This window comes from Parasteatoda tepidariorum, chromosome 2 (assembly GCF_982258835.1).
Source record: "Parasteatoda tepidariorum strain Cologne lab strain chromosome 2, Ptep-v5.0, whole genome shotgun sequence".
NCBI lineage: Eukaryota > Metazoa > Arthropoda > Arachnida > Araneae > Theridiidae > Parasteatoda > Parasteatoda tepidariorum.
In genome coordinates this window covers 28,946,109-28,967,019 of record NC_141756.1, presented here as the reverse complement: position 1 = coordinate 28,967,019, position 20,911 = coordinate 28,946,109, and the positions used below count along the sequence as shown (strand labels likewise).

The 20,911-nt window shown below is 28.2% G+C and overlaps 2 protein-coding genes across 7 annotated transcripts in view; one reads left to right on the top strand and one right to left on the bottom strand.

The window, feature by feature from the left end:
- Positions 1–9,719, bottom strand: part of LOC107454911 (uncharacterized) — a 33,323-nt gene extending 23,604 nt beyond the window's left edge. For 2 of the 6 annotated variants that reach the window (XM_087157091.1, XM_087157096.1), the window contains exons 1-3: positions 9,391–9,696; positions 7,711–7,812; positions 1,971–2,072 (exon numbers count right to left, since the gene is read on the bottom strand). In XM_087157091.1, coding sequence (XP_087013217.1) covers positions 1,971–2,072; positions 7,711–7,812; positions 9,391–9,556 — 370 coding nt within the window. In that variant the 5' untranslated portion in view covers positions 9,557–9,696. Of the gene's footprint in view, positions 1–1,970; positions 2,073–7,710; positions 7,813–9,390 lie in introns of all 6 variants that reach the window. The other 4 variants (XM_087157094.1, XM_087157092.1, XM_087157095.1 and 1 more) reach the window with 4 other exon arrangements.
- A 4,842-nt stretch (positions 9,720–14,561) lies between these two features.
- Positions 14,562–19,551, top strand: LOC107456201 (uncharacterized). Its single transcript, XM_087157099.1, has 3 exons — positions 14,562–14,825; positions 16,470–16,508; positions 17,884–19,551. Exons 1-3 carry the CDS (start codon positions 14,814–14,816, stop codon positions 18,367–18,369), a joined length of 537 nt encoding a protein of 178 aa, XP_087013225.1. The 5' UTR covers positions 14,562–14,813; the 3' UTR covers positions 18,370–19,551.
- The last annotated feature ends 1,360 nt before the right edge of the window (positions 19,552–20,911 follow it).

The following is a 20,911-nucleotide window of genomic DNA, read 5'->3' as shown; positions in this document are numbered from 1 at the left end:
ACGGGTCCAAGGAGGTCACTAATAATTATTAAACTTGTTTTTAATTTAGTATGTTTTGATTAAGTAAGGTGGGTGAGCCAAAGGTGGCCAGTCTTCTTAATGTAGCCCACCCCCAAAAGTAGAATTAATTTCATTTTTAATCACAAGATAGCCCTGCTGCATTGCAAATCTTGTATCTGAAGAGCACATGGCAGAATTGGAAGAGATTTTCTTGAATAACCTTCATTGTATGAATTGATTTAATTTTCTGCAGTTGTCGTTCCAATTTTCAGGAAAGAAGATTGCGTAATTTATATGTGGTTAAATTCTTAAAACTTTGAATTATGAAATGTTTTCTGAAAGTTTATTTCTTTTTCTTTAACCACATTACTTCAATTCAAATTAATTCATCAGATTAATAGTTTTAAGTTGTGTAAATGTTGACCATATGCATACCAAGGTTGGCCCATCACCTATGCTATGAGACTTAAGGGACACTTGGGCCACCTTCGGAAACAAAAGTGAAATCTATTAAAGAGTTAATTATAAATCAGTACGTAGTATATATTTCTTAAGAAGGAATGATTTAATTGAATATTAATTGATTTCTTTCATTTTAAGAGAATGTGGAGCTTCGATATTTTTTCAATTTTTATAATATTTTGACGTTCGTAGTAGTAATAGTAGATTTTGAGAAATTTTGTTTCAAGTTTTTGTTCTGTTTGCATTTCAAATTATTTTTTCATGTATTTTTGTAGTAGTTATGGGTGTTTTTGTGGTAGATTCTGGTAAATTTGGGTATTTTTGAGTTTTTTTGTACTAGTTATGGGTTAGATTAGTTAACTCTAGTATGGTCAGTTAAATCTTGCCTACGTATGGTTACCTAGTTATGGTTAGTTAACTCAGTAATTCTTGATTTATTCTACTGAGTTAATTCAAAAGAATCACTAGTGACGTCACACAAGAACTTTCAATAATGATATATATATCAAAAAAACTATACACTCCAAAAACAAATATCTTTTTTAAAGTCGGGAAACTTTTCCCCACCATCAAGACACTTAAAAGCCTTTTAAAAAAACACTTGCCAGTCCAAGTGTCTTTTCTAAAGATGATTTCAGTAAGCGAAAAATTTATATCAATATATGGCCAACTTTGGAATCTCTGGGCCACCTTAGGAGCAAAAGCTACAATTTTGAACTTGTATAAAATAAATGAAATCTTATTCTACAATTAAAACTATACGTGATTTATATTAGAGATAGGTGTAAGATTTTCCAAGAACAATTTCATAACATAACCATAACCAGAAAATTAGGAAAAATCCTCAAAGCTTAGCTATGGCCATATTTGGCTCATCTACCTTAAGTTTTGATTTAGTAAATTGTTTTACTTTAACAAGTTATTAAATGTGTCGAAATGTATTTTGTTTTCCATGTGTATGAGTGCTTTCCTTTCAGCCAGTTAATCAACATTTTTTAAATTATATTTTCTCTTCGATATTCTCGTGCTTCCCCTTTAGTGTGCTAGTGCCCCACTAGGGGGCACACCCCGCAGGTTGAGAATCGCTGTTCTATGGGATTTATTTAGATCTGTCAAGTTTAACTAGTTCCAATTTTTGTACTCTCCTTTCGTCAAACTATGACTGCATTAATCTCAATGTGTAAATGAAGCTGTTTTTTTTCTGAAATAGTGGTAATTCCTGAATATTGCGGTAGATATGGTAGAGCAGCATTATCTAGCATATCGACCTACGTCTCAGTATTCATGTTTAAGAAAAAACCTGAAATACATGACCCAGGCCTAACCATACCATGGAAAACTCACCAACACCGTAATCCACCACCGACCATATCCACTTCTTTAACCGTTTTAAATGCCATGTCTTAGCGGAAAACACAGCTCATGAGTGAGATTTCATGTTTACGTTGCTTTGAAATTTATTGCATCAGTGATTCTATGATAGATCTATGATTAACATGTTTACTTACTTAGACATGTGCCTCCTAGGTAACTGTAACCGATTCTGCAATTACAAATTCTTTCACCTCCTTCAAAACTGCATCCTATAGAGGTGAACCCACAGTTACATTCTAGAACAAAATATACGGGAATATAATCATCAAATTCTGTATAAAGCACTTGTCGAATGCTATTTGTTTATATCACCTAACTTAACACTTAATATCTCTGTTCAAATTAAAAAAACATTCTCTGATCTCTATAATCTTCTTGATATCTGAACTTTAAAAAATAGAAAAAATAATTTATTTTTTTTGAATATGTAGATCAGTGATTCTCAATCTTTTTTTTTGTTGAGGCAAACTTTTAACGATTTTGAAATTTGACGGCACGCAATGAAAAAAATTAGATTAAAAGTTGTTTAATTACCCATTTTACAATGTGTTAAATAGTTTGTGATAATAATTATGAATGTGAAATAAAATAATATGTACTACAAAAGCACATTTATTAAGGGATTAATTATTTCTTTAGAACAATTTTTTATTAATTAGTAAAAGTTATTTATTTGTTTGCTAGTTATTAATTGTTAGCTTGTTTTCTATAGCTATTAACTCTTAGTTTTTTTTACATTAACTGTTATTTTTTGTGATTTCTTGTTAACTAGTTTTTTTGCTAATTATTAATTGTTAGCTTAATTTTTGTCAGTTATCCTCTGCTCATTTGTTTTTAATATATTTGTTTTTTTAGTTATCCTTTGTTAATTTGTTTATTAATTGTATAGCTTACTTTAATGATTAGCTCTTGCAACATTTTTTAAAATTGTGTGTCATATGCTATTTAAACACTTCCATCTTATTTTAAGATTGTCAGAGACAAGACAATCGCCGACAAAGATGTTCACTCGGTCAAAGCGTGGAAAAATTATAAAAAGTATCTATATATATATATATATATATATATATATATATATATATATATATATATATATATATATATATATATATATATATATATATATATAGATTAATATATATATATAGATATTAATCTATATATATATATATATATATATATATATATATATATATATATATATATATATATATATATATATATATATATATATATATATATATATATATATATATATATATATATATATATATATATATATATATATATACATATATATATATATATATATATATATATATATATATATATATATATATATATATACACTATATATACACACTTTTCTTAAATTTAAACTTTACTACTAATAAAAAAAAGCATTATAATTTTTATTGTATCATTTCTAATAATATTTGGCGGGACATTTTAAGAATTTGGTGGCACACAAAAGTGCCGTGGCACAGTGGTTGAGAATCACTGATGTAGAATTTTAAGAAATTAGTTGTTACACGCAGTCCCTGGCCAAATTATTAGACGCACTGTAAGATTCTATGCAAAATCTTAATTATCAGGTAATACTATACAGCTTTATTGTTTTTACGTGACTGAAACTGGTTTGAACTTGTTTATGTTAGAGTATCAGTTGGTTAAATTAGACGATATATAATATAAATTTGACAATAGGATAAATTAAATGATATAATATAATAATGTAGAATATTTTTTATATCAAGCATTATATTTGCATATTATAATAATTAGATCAAATTATTAGAAGCACTGTAGTTTTTAAAAAATTACACGATTTGCACGAGTTTATATACAAAACTTTTATATTTAAACATACAATGTGTGGCGTAACTACCACTACGAAAATTAAACATCAATGCACTGTTATATAAAGCATGCTAACTTGAATTTAACACGAAGTACCTTTTGATAGATGACGTTAGTATTGTCAATTCTCCGGACGTGATTTGAACGCACAGTAACGCCCACTTCGCAAAATTCCTAACAGTAACGCCTACTTCGATGAATCTATATATATAAAGGTGAATGTGTGTCTGTCCTCTATAGACTCCTAAACCATCCGACAGAAAGCTATGAAACTTGGCATACAGATAGTTCAAAGCACGAGGAAGGTTTCTGTCGACATTAGAACATTCTGCGATAAACCGTTCCAGCGATATCAGTGAAAGTCGAAATGGAATTTTCTGATTGGTTAAAAGCTAGCCATTGTTTTAAATTTTGCTATAAACGATTCAATTTTCAAATATCTTGAAGATAACAACAGTGATATTTTCTATCTTATAACTCTATTCATTTAGAAAAGTAAATTAAAGTAAATTGCATATACTTTAATTTTTAATTCGCGCGTTTCTTTATGTCAGGTGAGCACAATCAAGTAAAATCAACGAGAATAGATTTCTTAATTGTTGGTCGTATCACGGATTCAGTACTGTGAAAACTGTTTAATAAATATAAAGACAAAAGCAAATGTCATTCAAATTGCACGTTTTCAGAAATATTTATATTTAGTACGTAATTTTAGGTTAGCACAATTAAATATAGTTTTCGAAGATTTCAGCTGTGACAGTTGTCATTTGAAAACTATTAGTTTGTTTGTTTATTTATGCAAAGTTTTCGAATTCATCCATTTTATTTCTTTCATTTATAAAATTGATTTTTGTTTTAAATCTTATAATTTTCATATTTCTTATTCATCTCATTTTTATTGCTCTTTTTATTATTTAAAATATGTATGTGATATTTCGATTTAGCAAATTTGCGACCACTGTCAACTTTTACATTTCTTTTTCTTTGTCAGAAAGAATATTTGCAAAAATATGCCGCCTAAGCAAATCGCTCTTAGTCGGTCGACATCTCAAGCGCGCAAAAAGAGAATTACCCGTGTTTCAGAAACATCGGAGCAACGGGAAAAAGACTTGAAACTAATCGAGAACAGAATGCTTTTGCCCGTTCCTTAGAAACGTCTGAGCAACAGGAAAGATGACTGTCAACAAATCAATTACGAACTACACAAGCCCGTTCGTCGGAAACATCAGAGCAACGGGAAGCAAGAATGAAAACCGACCGAGAACGCATTTCGCTATTCAGACGCTGCCAATACTCTGATTTGAATTTCAGTGCATTTCACTATGATCCGACAACAAACTATAGTCTTCCCCCAAGTGTCATCATCGGAGAAATATATCAATTATGTATGTTTTGTAATGCTCTCAAATTTAAAAATGAAACAGCTGAAATTTGCTGTTCTAGAGGCATACTGAAACTACAAGATTTTACGTCGCCTGCCGAGACATTATCAACCTTCGTATCAGGTCAAACAAACCAATCGAAACATTTTTTGGCGCATATACGCTGGTACAATTCGTGTTTCTAAATTACTTTATTCGGTGCTGCACGTATCGTGAACGAGAATTACATCCCAACATTCAAAGTGCAAGGCCAAATTTATCATCGTGCAGGATCACTTCTTTCAATGCCTAACGCAGATCATAAATTTCTACAAATTTATTTCATGGATAACACAAATGATTAAGTCAATCAACGTTGTCAGGTAAACAATGGCACTAAACGAAAAATTGTTACCGTATTACAAAAATTTTTCGATCAACATAATCAGTTAATTAGGCTGTTCACAATTGCCCTTGACTAAATGTCATCCGATATTTACAAAGTTGTTATTAGAGCTGAAAAAACACCTGTAGGCCACCACAAAGAAAAATACAATGCGCCAATATTGGATGAAGTGGCTATTGTTATAGTTGGTGAAGAATTTACCTCCCGCGATACAGTTCTTCATCGCAGAAATCGTGACGTTCAAAGAGTTCTCAGAAACTTATCGATCATATGATGCATTGCAATATCCTATTTTATTTTGGTGAGGAGAGGAGGGATATTATTTTAACATGAAATTAAGAAGTCCGCAAACAGGCGAGAAAACCAATAAGAAAGCAAGTGCAATAAGTTTTTATGCATATAGATTAATGATTGCCAAAACGCTGATAATCATACTTTAAAATGTCGACAATTAGTTCATTAATACATTATCGATATGTATGCGAAAATTGAAACTGAACGCCTACTGTATATTAAATTAAATCAAACCAAATTACGTTCAGAAGAATGCATTCATTTACGGGATGCAATAATTAATGATGGTAACGTTAATCCTAATGATGTGGGGAAAATGATTATATTGCCGACTACATTTGCAGGGAGAAAAACTTGGACTCCCTGCAAATGTAGTATTCATACATGTCTGAGTATTCATACATGTGCCTTGGACTCCAAGGCACACGTATGAATACTCACAGGATGCAATGACATATGTTCTCGCATATGGGCTCCTAGATTTATTTATTACATTTACGTGCAATTCTGCTTGGGTTGAAATTAGAGATATTTTGTTACCAGGACAATCATCATCGGATCGTCATGATATTACAGCACGTGTATTCAAACAAAAATTATAATCTTTACTTGATTTCATTGTGAAGCGTCATGTTTTTAGAGAGACACGGTGTTGGGTGTACTCTATTGAATGGCAAAAACGAGGATTGCCTCAGGCACACATTCTGATTTGGCTTATTGAAAAAAAACCACCTTGCCAAACTGATCAGATATCAGCAGAAATTCTTGATGTCACCATAGATCCAGTCTTATTTCAGATCATTGTCCAAAATATGTTTCATGCTCCATGTGCATCACCATACATGTCTGTTTGAAAATGCACTAATGATATCCTAGAGAATTAACTGCTGAGACTATCACTGGTTTTTTTCACCATTAAATAAAATTTGCATTTCAAATCATAATCGCAAATGTCATTTACACACTTAAATACAAAATTCAAATTCAAATTGAAAGCGTTGCAACGCACGCAGGGTACAGCTAGTAGTCCATATTGAAAGTTGACTAGCTATTTGTGACAGCATCCTCCTGCGCTGTTGCTACTCAGACTCGTCTCGAACATACACGACGTCATACACTCTCAACGCCTCCATACTCTCCACTGCTAATGTCAACACAGGAGTGACTTCTACTGTGAAGTTAATACACCTCTCACATTCAGCACTCAAAACTCCGGTGACCGCTCTCCCGGTCTGTCACAAGTACAGCAACTAGTGGTAACTATACAACGAATTCTATCCCTGATAGAATTCTGGTGGGGGAGTAATGTGGCGTAACTACCACTACGAAAATTAAACATCAATGCACTGGTATATAAAGCATGCTAACTTGAATATAACACGAGGTACCTTTTGATAGATGGCGGTTGGTATGGTTGATAACTCCTCCCCCACACATGTGAATGGGTTTTTATTCAGGAGATTTTTTTATATACTTATATACTTCCTTTTTGTATTTATTTTTAACGTATCGCATAACAATGTTAACCAATTGATGCAGGAGCGAAAACAAATGCAAACCGGTTTTATCCGAGTAAAAAGAATACAGCTGTATAATATCACATGATAACTATAATTTTACATAGAATCTTATCGTACGTCTAATAATATAGCCAAGGACTGTAGAAACATCTTTTATGTCTTTGCTTGAATAATAATCACATTTACAGAAACAAGTTTCATGTAAGTTATTTTTTGTAGAAAGAAACTAGTTAAACTCATGGCACATAAAATACAATAGAGTTTTTGCACATACTGAAACTATTACTTTCGCGTTTGTCTCTATTTTGAGAATAACTCAATTTATCGAAGCAAATTTCGTACAAGTTAAAATCGTAACAAGTTTTTAATGAGTTAGAAGAAATAAATTAATATTATGATAGGTAGAGATTTGTAAGCAAGCAAAAATCCTTACTTTCACATTCGTCTTTGTTTTGAGCAGAACCTGGTTCGCAGAAACATATTTTTTCACCATTATTACGAACGCAATCATAAGAGCCATATCCACAATAACAAGCTATTACAAATACAAAGAGTATACATACACATGAGCAATTGATACATGTAAATAATCTCGATACAAATAAATATCTAATATACACTACCCCATACGTTTGGAAGAGACCCTTTTAGTTTTTGACGTTTTTTTTAAATTTCTCACGAAATAGTTGGAAGGTTATGTTGTAATTTCAGAGGCATTTAATTCATGCGCTTTTTCATTCTTAACAATAAGGTTTAAAACTCTCAGATATTTGCGGGGACCAACCATATATTACAAAAAGAAAATAAGTATTTATGACCATCCATGCCAAAAAATTTAACAGTAAACTTATAACTTGTATTGTTTACTTTGATTGTTATTTGAAATAATTGCATGAAGTTTCATAATCTTAGCTTAAATATTTATGGATATATGACCATTTTTTATTTAAAAAAAAACTATTTATTTACTTATTTATTGCTATTATCATATATCTCAAGTTCCTCTGTCCCTACCGAATAACAAAAGTAAAAGTCTAGATACGATGTATTAAAAATTGGGAATCATGAAGGACCTAATAACACTTCATTTTCAGCTGACCGCATGGAACAGAGGTCAATAAATTAAAAAAAAATTTTTTACTTTTAATACTTTGTTTTCTAGTTTTTCTTTTTTTGTTTTTTTTTCTGGTAAATTTCTCTCAGGCTTAATCTTTGAAATGGAATCAATCATTTTCACCTCAGGATGGCCGAAATGTAGTAGTTGTTATTGCCAATCATTCATCATCCTCGAAACCATCAACTTCCTGGTTGAACGGTGCCAGTCTGTCTACAAGGGAAAAGTCCCGGAATCCATGTTGCCAGAGTGTCTGAACGGGAAGAAAATTCACGAAATATTTAATGCTCTTATTCTTTTCTCAAAAACTATTTAAATTTAGTCGTCAGTCTTTGTTCTTAAATGCTGCGTGTCTTCTTAAATGCTGCTCTCTGCTATCAATGTCACTGTTATAGTTATTTTCCTTCCTTATTAAATTTGTTAAGTTTAATTATTAAACTAATTATTGTCTCTTTTCCTCCCTTTGCTCCTCAAATCACTACATACATATTATATAAACGCAATAACAGAAATACAAAATAAAATAAAACGAAAATATCCTTAATATTCTTTATAATCTATATATGTATCACTAAAAAATAAAAAAGCAATTGAAAATGAATTTGAGATCAAAGAAGAAGAAAAAAACAGAAAACAAACTTACCGATAAAAAAAATGCCTTAAAAAGAGATATATTAATCAAACAGTCAACAGAAATTTACTAAGAAGAAAAATATATGATTTAAATTTGCTTATAGCTGATATCGAATAAAATAATTGTTAAAAATATAAATATTTGGTAAAAATATGAAGTTAATTATATTTTAGTGCTGCCATCTATTAAATATGCATTTCAATAATAAAATATTTGGAAAATTTAAATAACAAAACCTATATATATATATATATATATATATAGTATGTATTCAAATATGACTAAAATTTAAAAAAAATTTACATTTTTTTTAATTTCTATTATTTAAGATTTTTTTAAATTTTTACACCATTTCCTATACTTACAGAAATCTTGAGCGTGTTGAATGTTTCCGGAGTTGTTCGCGATTGTGGTCTGTACTTTTTTATTCGGCTCATCAGAAAAATCAAAACCATTCTCAGCTCGGACAGGAACAGAGAAATTAAAGTTAACACACAAAAGCAAAACCCAACATAACCAACAGTATTCCATTCTTCAGCCACCTGTTATTGTTAATTTCACATTTATAAGGAATTTAACATGAATAAATTGTTTCAAGAAAATACATTTCACGGGTTTCACATTTGTTTTAGGAAATGTGCAGACGATAAATGAAACGGGAAATAAACCGAATTGATTAAGGTGTATCCTTATCAAAATTATCACATTGCGACCACTCTTTGTCTTAAATCACAAAAAAAAAAATGATAACAAATTTTTAAAGATATATTTACATGCAAACTAACTTCTCCAACGAGCAGCTGATCCGCTTTTATAATTATGTTGAATTTCGAATACTTCTAGATTTAAACTCATTTACTCAAAAATCAAGATAATATGTAAGTATTAAGTCATATTTCTCAAGTTAAATTAGATTTCTTGTTCGTGTGTGTTCGTATTCTCTTCATGTTCGTGTGGTATCGTGTTGTATTTTTTATTAAAGTGTTCAGTACAGCCTATTTCACATTTAAATAAAATACAAATATGCAAATTACCCCAATGACCCCAATTTGATGAATTATGTTATCATGTTAAAATCACCTTGTACACTTATTTGGTATTACTAATAATAAGAGTCAATGAATTTATGATGAATGAATTTATGAATGAATGAATTTATGAATGAATGAATTTATGAATGAATGTAAAGGTTTTAAGCCAAAGCGTAACGAGCTGCAACTGTTATAAATTGCTTTAAGTTAAAAGAATACACGGATCTAAAACGGTAAATAACATATTTTATAACAAAAAATAAATTTAAATAAAAAATAATTTAGCTTAATGATGCTATTCAAGAACTAAAAGGTGGCCAAACCTTGTAAAAGATTATTTACGTTAAAAAGAGGAAATCAGTCATTACTTTCATATGACTTGTTTAATTGGTAATTAAAAGGGAATTTTGATTGCCAATTAGTTTTATTTATCTTTTTGAGTTCAACCGAAATTTTTTTTTGCTGTTGAAATTTTTTCTTCTGTAGAAGCAGGGTTTTAGGCTTAACTGATTTAGACCTTAAATGTGAGTGCACAGACAGGTAATTTTAAGTTTAATTTATCTACCGCTTTAGGTGCCCGACCTTTAGCTATTAATAATTTAGATTCTTTTTATAAGTTTTATGATATTTCCATTAAAAGGATAGCAATATGCAGTTAGAGAAATAAATATTAGTGTATAAAAAAAAAGAAACCAAAATTATCATTATTATTAATATGTGGTCGCAAATTAGTGGTTCAGTAAATTTAAACGTCTCGAAATTGAAATGCCATTTGGACAAATAAGAATAAGCATTTTTATATTTAAAAATTTTATATATATATATATGGGTCATTCTCACAAAAACAGTCATTTTCATGTCCCCAGTATATTTTATGTTTGTTTTACAGCTTACGAAAAAAAAAATTTAGGGAAAGTGTCCTTCAGAATGCAAGCTAACAAAAGAATAAATATAAAATTATCAATTTTTATTTTTTATTTATTTTAGGTAATTAAAATATACCAATATGTCATTCCCTCACTTGTCCCCAATGCTGATTTAAAAAAAAAAAAAAATTGTTTTTGAAATAAAAATTTTTTTTTTACAAATTCGTGTTTTTTATTTCAGAATACTGAAATATAGAATTCAGAAGATCAATTTTAAATTTAATTTCTGATAAAAATATTAACACAGCACTATTTTAAACTTTGTCCCCAGTGTTTCGCGTCATTCCCTCACAACAATGTTCTTATCACCTGCAATCTTCTTAGAATAAAAATATTTTAATAAAAACTTCAGAAGTTAACAACTGGCATCATAGAACAAAATTGCAGTATGTTTCCATCTTCAACTTAAAGAAGCTTTGCTGTGGAATAAATTTGAATGAATCAAACCAGGTAAAACTTTTTACATTTGTCATTCCCTCATGTCATTTTTTTAAGTAAAATAAAATACAACTTCATCGAGAAAGTGAATAATTATATGTTGCTTTCTTGTATGAATATAATTGTATGTGATTGACTTCAGAAATTAATTAGGCCTAACTGTTATTTTTAAATTTTATTGAATTCGTCATTCCCTCACTAGTGTATAAAGTGAGGGAATGACGCTGAAGTGAGGGAATGATTCAAGATGAGTATAATATTAAATTTTTTTTTGTTCAATCGTGCCAGCCAATTTTATTTCCCTAACCTGTAAAAACTGTTAAATATATAAGACTAAATTATAATAAATATTAGATATACTTAGTATGTTATCATTTTCAAACTTTAGGTAGATGTAACTTAGATAAAAACATGTATTAAAATAAAATATCATTCCCTCACTATTAGTGTCATTCCCTCACTTTTTAAATAGTGAAAATAATTAATTCATTTATTAATTAATTTGAAAAATAAATTAAAAATTAATTAATTAATTTATTAAATTAATTAATTTATTTATTAAATTAATTAATTAATTATTAATTATTATAAATTAATTAATTATAAATTAATTATTTAAAAATTAATCAATTTAAATATTAAGTATAATTTATAGGATATATACTTTCTTTATAATGCCATTACATATTTCTATTAATATAGAAAGTTTCAGTGCTTTTTATTCACTTTACTTTTTTGGGATTTTATGAACTAAAAAATGACAGTTTTCGTGAGAATGACCCATATATATATATATATATATATATATATATATATATATATATATATATATATATATATATATATATATATATATATATATATATATATATATATATATATATATATATATATATATATATATATATATATATATATATATATATATATATATATATATATATATATAGCATAATACTGACAATGAGGATGAAAAGAAAAAAGAGAAAAACGAGGAAAATAAAGAAAATTAATTAGTTTTATTTACTGCGCATAAGCTGCAAGTATATAGAAATCGTAGAATAAGTTAAGTTCAAAATATTGAGAAGACATGGAAAATATTAAAGATTAGTGGAGAAAAAGGAAGAAAAATTAAATATTTTTTAAAAAATATTTTAAAAATATTTTTAAAAAAATATAAAAGAATATAAAAAAATATAAAAAAATATGTTTATTAAAAAGCCGAAAAACAAATAATAAAAGGCTATTATCAGTTCATCAGCTCACTTGATTATATACGCATAATGGAGTGCTTTCATATAGCCAAAGCAAAATATATTAATACAATAATGTGCACTAAAAAACTGAAGCAAAATAGAGCACATTAAGCAAAAATAATATATATCACGCATAGAACAGAAAATAAAATATAAAGAAGAAACAGGACAAAACACAAAACAAAATCTATAAAGCGAGTAGCGAATTGAAACGAACTTACATGTACGGGAAACTTTTAAGAATGATTTAAAAGACTTTCGTAATAAGAGTGCCAGATTACGAAATATGAAAACAGAAGCGCAAATGGAGTTAATAGCTTAAATAGTGGTATTTTGTTTTATGGTGCGTTCTTACTGCAGTACTGAACGTTTGGTTTGTTAGTTATCAAGGATTGGTCCGAAAATAGATGTGCGCAAGGTAATAATATTATACCGGATAATTTAAAGAAATTTATAATTAATAAGGTTGATATTTAATTACATAATTTTAATGATTTTAGAAAATTAACATTTATTTTTAAAAAAAGAGAGAGAGAGGGAGAGAGTAAAGTGATTTTCCCATTTTGCACAAAGTTTTAGCACTAATTTGCCCGAATGGATTTACACATGGCAAAAATATTAATTAACAAAGAAGTTTAGAGAAAATTTATTAATAATTACATAAAATTAACTCAATGATTTTATATATAATTTTTTAACTTTAGTTGGGTAGCCATTGTTTTTTTTTTATCAAACATTGAAAGAGTTTGTCGATTTGCTTTTTGTATAAATAAAGGTTACTACATATTCTTTTTTTTTTCTTTTGATTAAAAATTGTATTTAAACAGATGTTTTTAGAATTCCAAATAATTAGTTTACTTTATATTAAAATTAAAATCATTTCTTTTATCGTAGAACTCAACAAAGTAGATATTTTATTCTTTTTTAATATCTACAACCAAAAAAATTAAAATTTACATTATCATCATCATTACGGAGCAAGATTAATTCGTCGGAGTAAATAATATTTAATAAAATTGTATAACCTTGAAAATTAAAGATAATTAAATCATCAATAAATCTAGGAGCAAATTTAATATTAAGAGCATAATTTTTTTTCTCTTAATAGTTTAAAATAAATTAGCTAAGAGAGTATTCCAGCAATTTAAATAAAAATATAGTTTCCATTGTAACTATAATTATTAAAAAGGCAAAAATAAAGTAGAATTTACCAATAATCAAAATCGGAATTTTATTAATTGATATATTGTAAATGGGTTAAAATTTTGTGACTTTTTCATGTTTTTTTTTCTATTTTATTTTCTATTTTTTGCGTGATATGTTTTTTACTTGCGTGTTCTATTTTGTTTCAATTTTTCAGTGCTCCTCACACTATTATATTGATATATTTTGCATTGTCTATATTGATACAATATTAGTAATAACTGTTTTTCTGCAGAGGCTTCAAAAAGTATATTTTTGAAACAGTATCTGTATAATTACTTCAAATTTACAGCAGTACAACCATGCCTTTAGCATTTCATTATTTTTTAAATTTGTGATTTTAAAGTGACTTTATATAAACTACATTATTTTTTTGAGACAGTGGCTAGAAATATTTTTTGAAACTAATTATCGAGAACATACTGCTCATTAGCTGTTAAATAAAAGTAAAGTATTTTTATAGTTAGTATTGCACTACAGAAAATTTATATTTGACTGTAGAATAACTTCAAAACTACTTCAATTCTGTTGAAAAACTACAGTTTATTTTTATCTAAGTAAAACGATAACAAGTAAATAGTTTTAATTCCATTTAATTTTGTAATGATGCATCTATGAATTACGTTGATTCATAGCTATTCAACCAAACTGAATTCATAACCATTATATTTCAATCTTTCAGGTTATCAGAATTTCTATCTGCATATTAATGTTGGTTAATGTCTATCTCTCCTGACCTTGACACTTTCTCTATCAAATGATAGAAATAATGATAGATTCGAGCATTTTTGTCTGACTAAATTCACTTCGGAAGCTTAGAATCAATCACCTGTAAAAATTACTCTAAATATTTGAAATGCATTTCTTTGGTGATTGCTATAAAAGAAAATATTTTTGATGCAGCATAAGCAGTAACCATTCAGCTTTGTTAAACATGATCTCCAAGGTAAGAGAATTATTTATTTACTACTGAAATTAAAATTATTATTTTTCCATTAATTATTTTCAAACAAAAAGAATGTTATGATCATTCATTTCCTTAATTTTTATATTGACCTCTTCTTTCTCGACCCCTCAAAACTACCGGGTATCACGCCCATGATATTTCCGGACTGGAGTATATGAAAGTAACGCACAAAAAAATTAAAATTACACCTGTAATCATGTTTATTTCTCAGTTGGATGGCTGTTATAGTCGATTTGTAATGTGTTTAGAGATAGTATAATGTGTTTAGAGATAGTTAGTTTAGAGTTAAATTATAATTAATTAGTTTTTCATTTCAAGCTAAAAATTTACCCAAAAGTTAAAAATTTATATTTATCATAAATTGCACATACAATTAGATTTACATAATTTTCTTGAATAAAAAATAGGCACTTATGCAACTATTTTCTTCACAATTGTGCGACCATTAAGGGGTTTTCTTTGTTAAATTGTTGTATTTTTCACATTAACTATCACATTAACTATTTTCTTATTTCTTTGAAATTAAAACTTTGTTTATTTTAAGATTATTTCACATTGTTATTATTTATCTAAAGATATGTGTAGCATCATTGTAGTTGTATTGATCTAAAAGTAGTGTTCAAGAAAAAAAAATTATTAAAGTTTTAACAACAAACTTATGTTGTTACTAGATAAAGAAAAGGTAAGACCGATAACGAATAGACAATTAGACAAAAAAATCAGACTATCAACACGAAATATTTTTATTGTAAATAGGAAAAGTTAATATTGATAAATTTATTAATACAATTTTTCATAAATTTATTTAAATTAAGATAAATTTATTAATCTATTCAGTCAACTTTTAAATTAATATTCCCTTATAAATATCAAATTATAGAGATTTAGTCCACATAGAAAGATTAACAAATTAATCTGTTGACAAGTCTTTCGCTAATAGCCAGCACTATGTAAACTATCAGATGTAAACATTGAATAGTCACATAAATAATCGCATTATGAATAATATCATTAATAAAATGCGTAATACTACCATAAATCAGAAGATAAATTTTCCTGAAAATAAATGATAATAAATATAATATAATAGTAAATATAAATATAATAATGAAAAGTAATAAATATAATAATAAGTATAAAAATTATAATATAAAAATAATAAATATATAAATAAATATATTATAATAGTAAATATAAATATAATAATGAAAAGTAATAAATATAATAATAAGTATAAAAATTATAATATAAAAATAATAAATATATAAATAAATATATTATAATAGCAAATATAACATAAAATTATATAATAACATATATAATATAAATATATATAATAATAAAAATAACTTCTGAAAATAAATAATAATAAAATAGAAATAATTATTTATAATAAATATGACTGAAATCGAAAAATAAGAAAACCTAAATTTTTTAAGGTTAAAGTAAATTTTACATTTCATGATATTTCAAATTTCCTTGATCAAAATGATATTTTTTCCTCAATTTTTCTCTAACAAAAAAACTTGGTTGCTGGCCAATAATTTAAAGTAAAGCAAATTCATTTACAAACTACATATTTAATCCATAGAATAATTTGATGAAATTGTTTATTTTTTTCAGTTCATTTTGGTTCTTGTCTTCAGCGTCATCTCTATGACGGTGAGTGTTATAAATGAAAAATCAAAGAATATAAATAATGCAATGATTGTTGCAAACTAATATAGAAATAATGATGCTGTCGCATTGTTTATTAGTTAATAATGGATTGATTGATTGTATGATTGATTGAGGATTTAATGATGGTTTTGGAATTTATACTAGGTAATGAGATATATGTGTATATTGAAATATTAATATTATATATAATAATATTATATATTGAAATAATAAACTTAATATAAGAATAACAATAATATTATATATTGAAATAGAACGAAATTGTATTTGGATATTGTCTTTGGAACGAAATAGTATTTGGATAAAATATTCAGTCATTAAATAGAGGACAACCATTACTAAGCGGAATCATCAGTTTGCGTAGGGACCGGTATTGGTCCTCGTTAAACTGTTCGACCGGTAAAGTGCTGAATTTTGCATACGTCGTCAGGCTTACGAAGTCGGAGTTTCATCCCCTCTGCAGAGGATAAAAATTGTGATGATCCTCCTCTTCGGATCATCCTCAGGGATGTTTCCCAGACCGTCGCCAATTGTCCATTGAACAGCTCTAGTGCTGACTTAAATGAACTACAGCAACATTTTAGAGATGAGACTATTGATGCTATATTTTTTTTTAATGGCGGGCACTTGGAACTATTGTCCATTGACCTCAGAAAGTGCCAGAACTGCTACCCTCTTCTCGTTACCCAGTGGGCACCTGTGGCGAAGCCACGGCGGTGGAGCAGCGTCGCCCACGTCACACAACCACAAACCCGTTTATAGGGCGGGTCACATTCACACAATAACACACAAAGGAGAAAGGACATAGAACACAAAGAGAGAGAAAGAAACATCCATGCCCAGAGCGGGATTCGAACGCGCAGCCATTGGCTTCGCAGTCAGGCATGCTAACCGCTCGGCCACCTGGCCGACATTGATGCTATATTGTAGGATTGATATTTATTAATTTGACACTAAATAACTAGTGAAGCTGATTTCCCATTAAATATTTAAGAAGTTTGCTAGTTTGAATGCTGTGCACTTAAGCCTTTAAGTGATATTAATAAAGCATTATTTGTTTTTAAACCTATAGATTATTAAACCAGACAACTAAAAAACTATTTCTTATAAAGTTATGGTTGAATAAGGCTACAGTTAATAAATATACTATAATCTATTGTATTGATTTTATAAATTAAAATTTCCATATAAAATTATTAGCTATCTGAAAGCACAGAATAATATAAAATGAGCTATAGTATCGTTATTCGAATAATGTCCTTAAAAAAAATACAATTACACTTCAAAAATTTAAATCTATCTTTGAAAGTTAAATAATTGAATTATTCGATCTGAAACATGCGTTTGTTTATTTCAGTTGGGTCATGGTCATTTCCCAGTAGAAGAGCACCACGCATCCAAGCCTTACAAATTTGGATACAGCATTAAAGACAAGCATGGTGAACAACACAGGGAAGAATCGGGAACAGGAGGGCACGTGACTGGTAGCTACGGATTCACCGATGCTCGAGGTGTTAAAAGACAAGTGAACTACGTTGCCGACAAAGCTGGATTCAGAGCCCAAGTCAAGACTAACGAACCCGGAACCGCAAACCAAAACCCAGCCGCAGTACTCCTCGTCTCCGATGCTCCTTACACCGGTGGTGAAGGATATTTGGGTGTACCTGCAGCTGCTGCTGGATATGGAGGTTTAGGATATGGTGGTGGATATGGAGGAGCTTATGGAGGTCTTAGTTATGGTGGAGCTTATGGAGGTCTTGGTTATGGTGGAGCTTATGGAGGATATGGAGGACTCGGTTTAGGTATTTTAGGTGGTTTGGGATATGCTAGATATGGATATTAACTAAATTTATTTTTATGTTTGTAACATAATTTATTTTTATGTTTGTAACATAACTTATTTTTATGTTTGTAACATAATTTATTTTTATGTTTGTAACATAATTTATTTTTATGTTTGTAACATAATTTCTTTTTATGTTTGTAACTATTTTGTTCCACTACTATATAACAAATTATGCATCTTCTGAAAAATTTAGTTTTTACTGTCTTGCATTATCATATGTTTGTGATTTTTCTCTAGTTCTAAAGCCATTTTTAGAGCTTCCTGCCTTCTTCACTTTCGCCTCCTTTTTTAAATATTGCGTTATTTCACTTTTATTTATGTGCTTTAAACCTTTGCTTGCTTTACTTATTTGGGTATTGTATTTTCCTTTCAAAATTTGCTTCTATTGCATTCATTTCTAATTCGATGGAATTAAATTACTTAAGATTACCCTTGTTTTTCTATTTATTTTTGTTGTGTTCATTTATTATGTTATTTTGCATGTATTTACTCTTTGAATGTTCTTTTTTTTTTCTCTTTAAATTCTTAAAATGCTTTTTTTTTCTTCCATTTATTTATTTTTTTATATCTTCGATATTTAATACTATTTTATGCGCAATTTTATTTCCTACCTTCATTTTTGCGATTCATATTTTTGGTGATATCTGGTTTCCTTATTCTTTAGTTTATTCTTCAATAAAGAGTTTCCTTTTTTTGCATGCAGTATTTATATCTTTTACTTGTCTTAAGCTTTAGTCTCTCTGCTCTTTTATGCATGCCCAAGATTTTTTCCTATTTTTAACCATATTTTTAGGTTTTCTAGTATTTTTCAATATTTTATTTCTTTGCATGTATTTGTGGAATATTATAGCTATTTCCTATTTTTTTTCCTCACATCATTTCAATTTTTCTTTGCAAACAAACTCATTACAATTTATAAAATTTTCTCCTGTTATCTCTCTATGCAAGATAGTAAATCCGTTGTCATGCTTTTGTGTTGAATTACTTTGTTATTCTCAGCTATGAATTTCATTTGCTTCAAATTTAGTTTTATATATCTTTAAATCTGTAGCAGCTTAGTTGCCTTCCTTGTATTTAAATTCACAATGCTTTAAATATTTCCCATTTTATGTAACTTATGTGCAATATGTCTATAAATGTTTGCAAATTTGAATAAAAAGTAACCAAGCAATAGAAAAATTTACTTGAAACATTTTTTACTCATCCCTACACTTTCTTAAAGTTGGAATTCATTTCGTGTTTTTAATTATATCATTAGTTTGTTTCTTCGCAAATACAAGGGGGAGGCTTTATCTCCATTTCAACCCCCTCCCTCCTCACAGACAATTATTTCATGATATTTTTTGCCAAATTTAAAAAATTTTCAATCAAAAGATCAAAATGTTTTTTCTTTATTAGCTATAATGGTTCGTTATATTTAGTTACAAATTCTAATGAAGTAAAACTTAATCATAATACTTTTAAGTGATTGCCATTGTAGCCTCGTTGACAAATTTGTTATTTCTTTCTTTCATTTTTTAAAATTCTTACTTAATATTTAGTTACATTAAAAGTTTTTGAATATTTTCCACCAAAAAGGTTATTTAATTTGATTAATTAGTTTAATACTTTTCAATATTGCTTTAGAGTTTCAAATTGTTTTGTATTAAGTATATTAATTACTTACGTCCACTGAAAAAAATTACATAACATTTTCATTGAAGTAAATATGATTTACTTATAAGTGACTTAATAACTATAAAATGGTGAAAAATATCTTGGTCAATACCATGTGCCCCAAATAGATGAAGCCACTTTGAGTTTTTGTCATAATTAGACGCAAAGAAAACAACTAAAAACCAAACATACACATTACCAAAGTCTGTATCTAAGCACATGGAGTAATCCACCTTTTGATTAACTGGACACAAAGAAATCAAATGTGAGGCAATCAAAGCTATTACCAAAGCCTATATCTAAACACATATTTACATGTATTAATCCCCAATTTGATAAATTGGACGCACACAAAAAAAAATGAGAACCAAACATACATATTACTAAAGTCTATATCTTAACATATATTTACAAAGAATAATTCAACTAAACAGGAAAAAAATATCGAACAAGTAAAAATAAGAGGAAAAAAGTCCCCCGTCGAGATAAAATCTTCTCAGGTTATAGTTTATATAACTGCCATGTTTACGTATATCTTGAAATATATGATGATGCGTACCATTTACTAAACCCTGGATGACTTTAGAATCATAATTATCCCTGGTTTCTATGATGACTGCTTTCAATTTGAATACAAACTGAAACTCCTACTTTTTCGTATATACTGTCCTACTGAAAAAAAACCTCACGTTTTCTTGGGGATATAGATCAGATAAAAGGGCAGGCAATTCATGGTATACACCGTATTACTCAAAAGCCAAAGCTGTAAAAATTTTGTAACGTAAATGAAGGTATTGTCCGGCTAATTGTCAAAAGCCTTCATACAGTCTTGAGAAGAGGCTAGAACTATCACATCTTAAGCCTTCTCAAGGAATTATTGAGC

What these genes read in the sequence shown, in the direction of transcription:
- LOC107456201 (XM_087157099.1), top strand. An exon ending in TCAGCGTCATCTCTATGACG is followed by an intron (nt 16,509 to 17,883) that starts GTGAGTGTTATA and finishes TGTTTATTTCAG; the next exon opens with TTGGGTCATGGTCATTTCCC.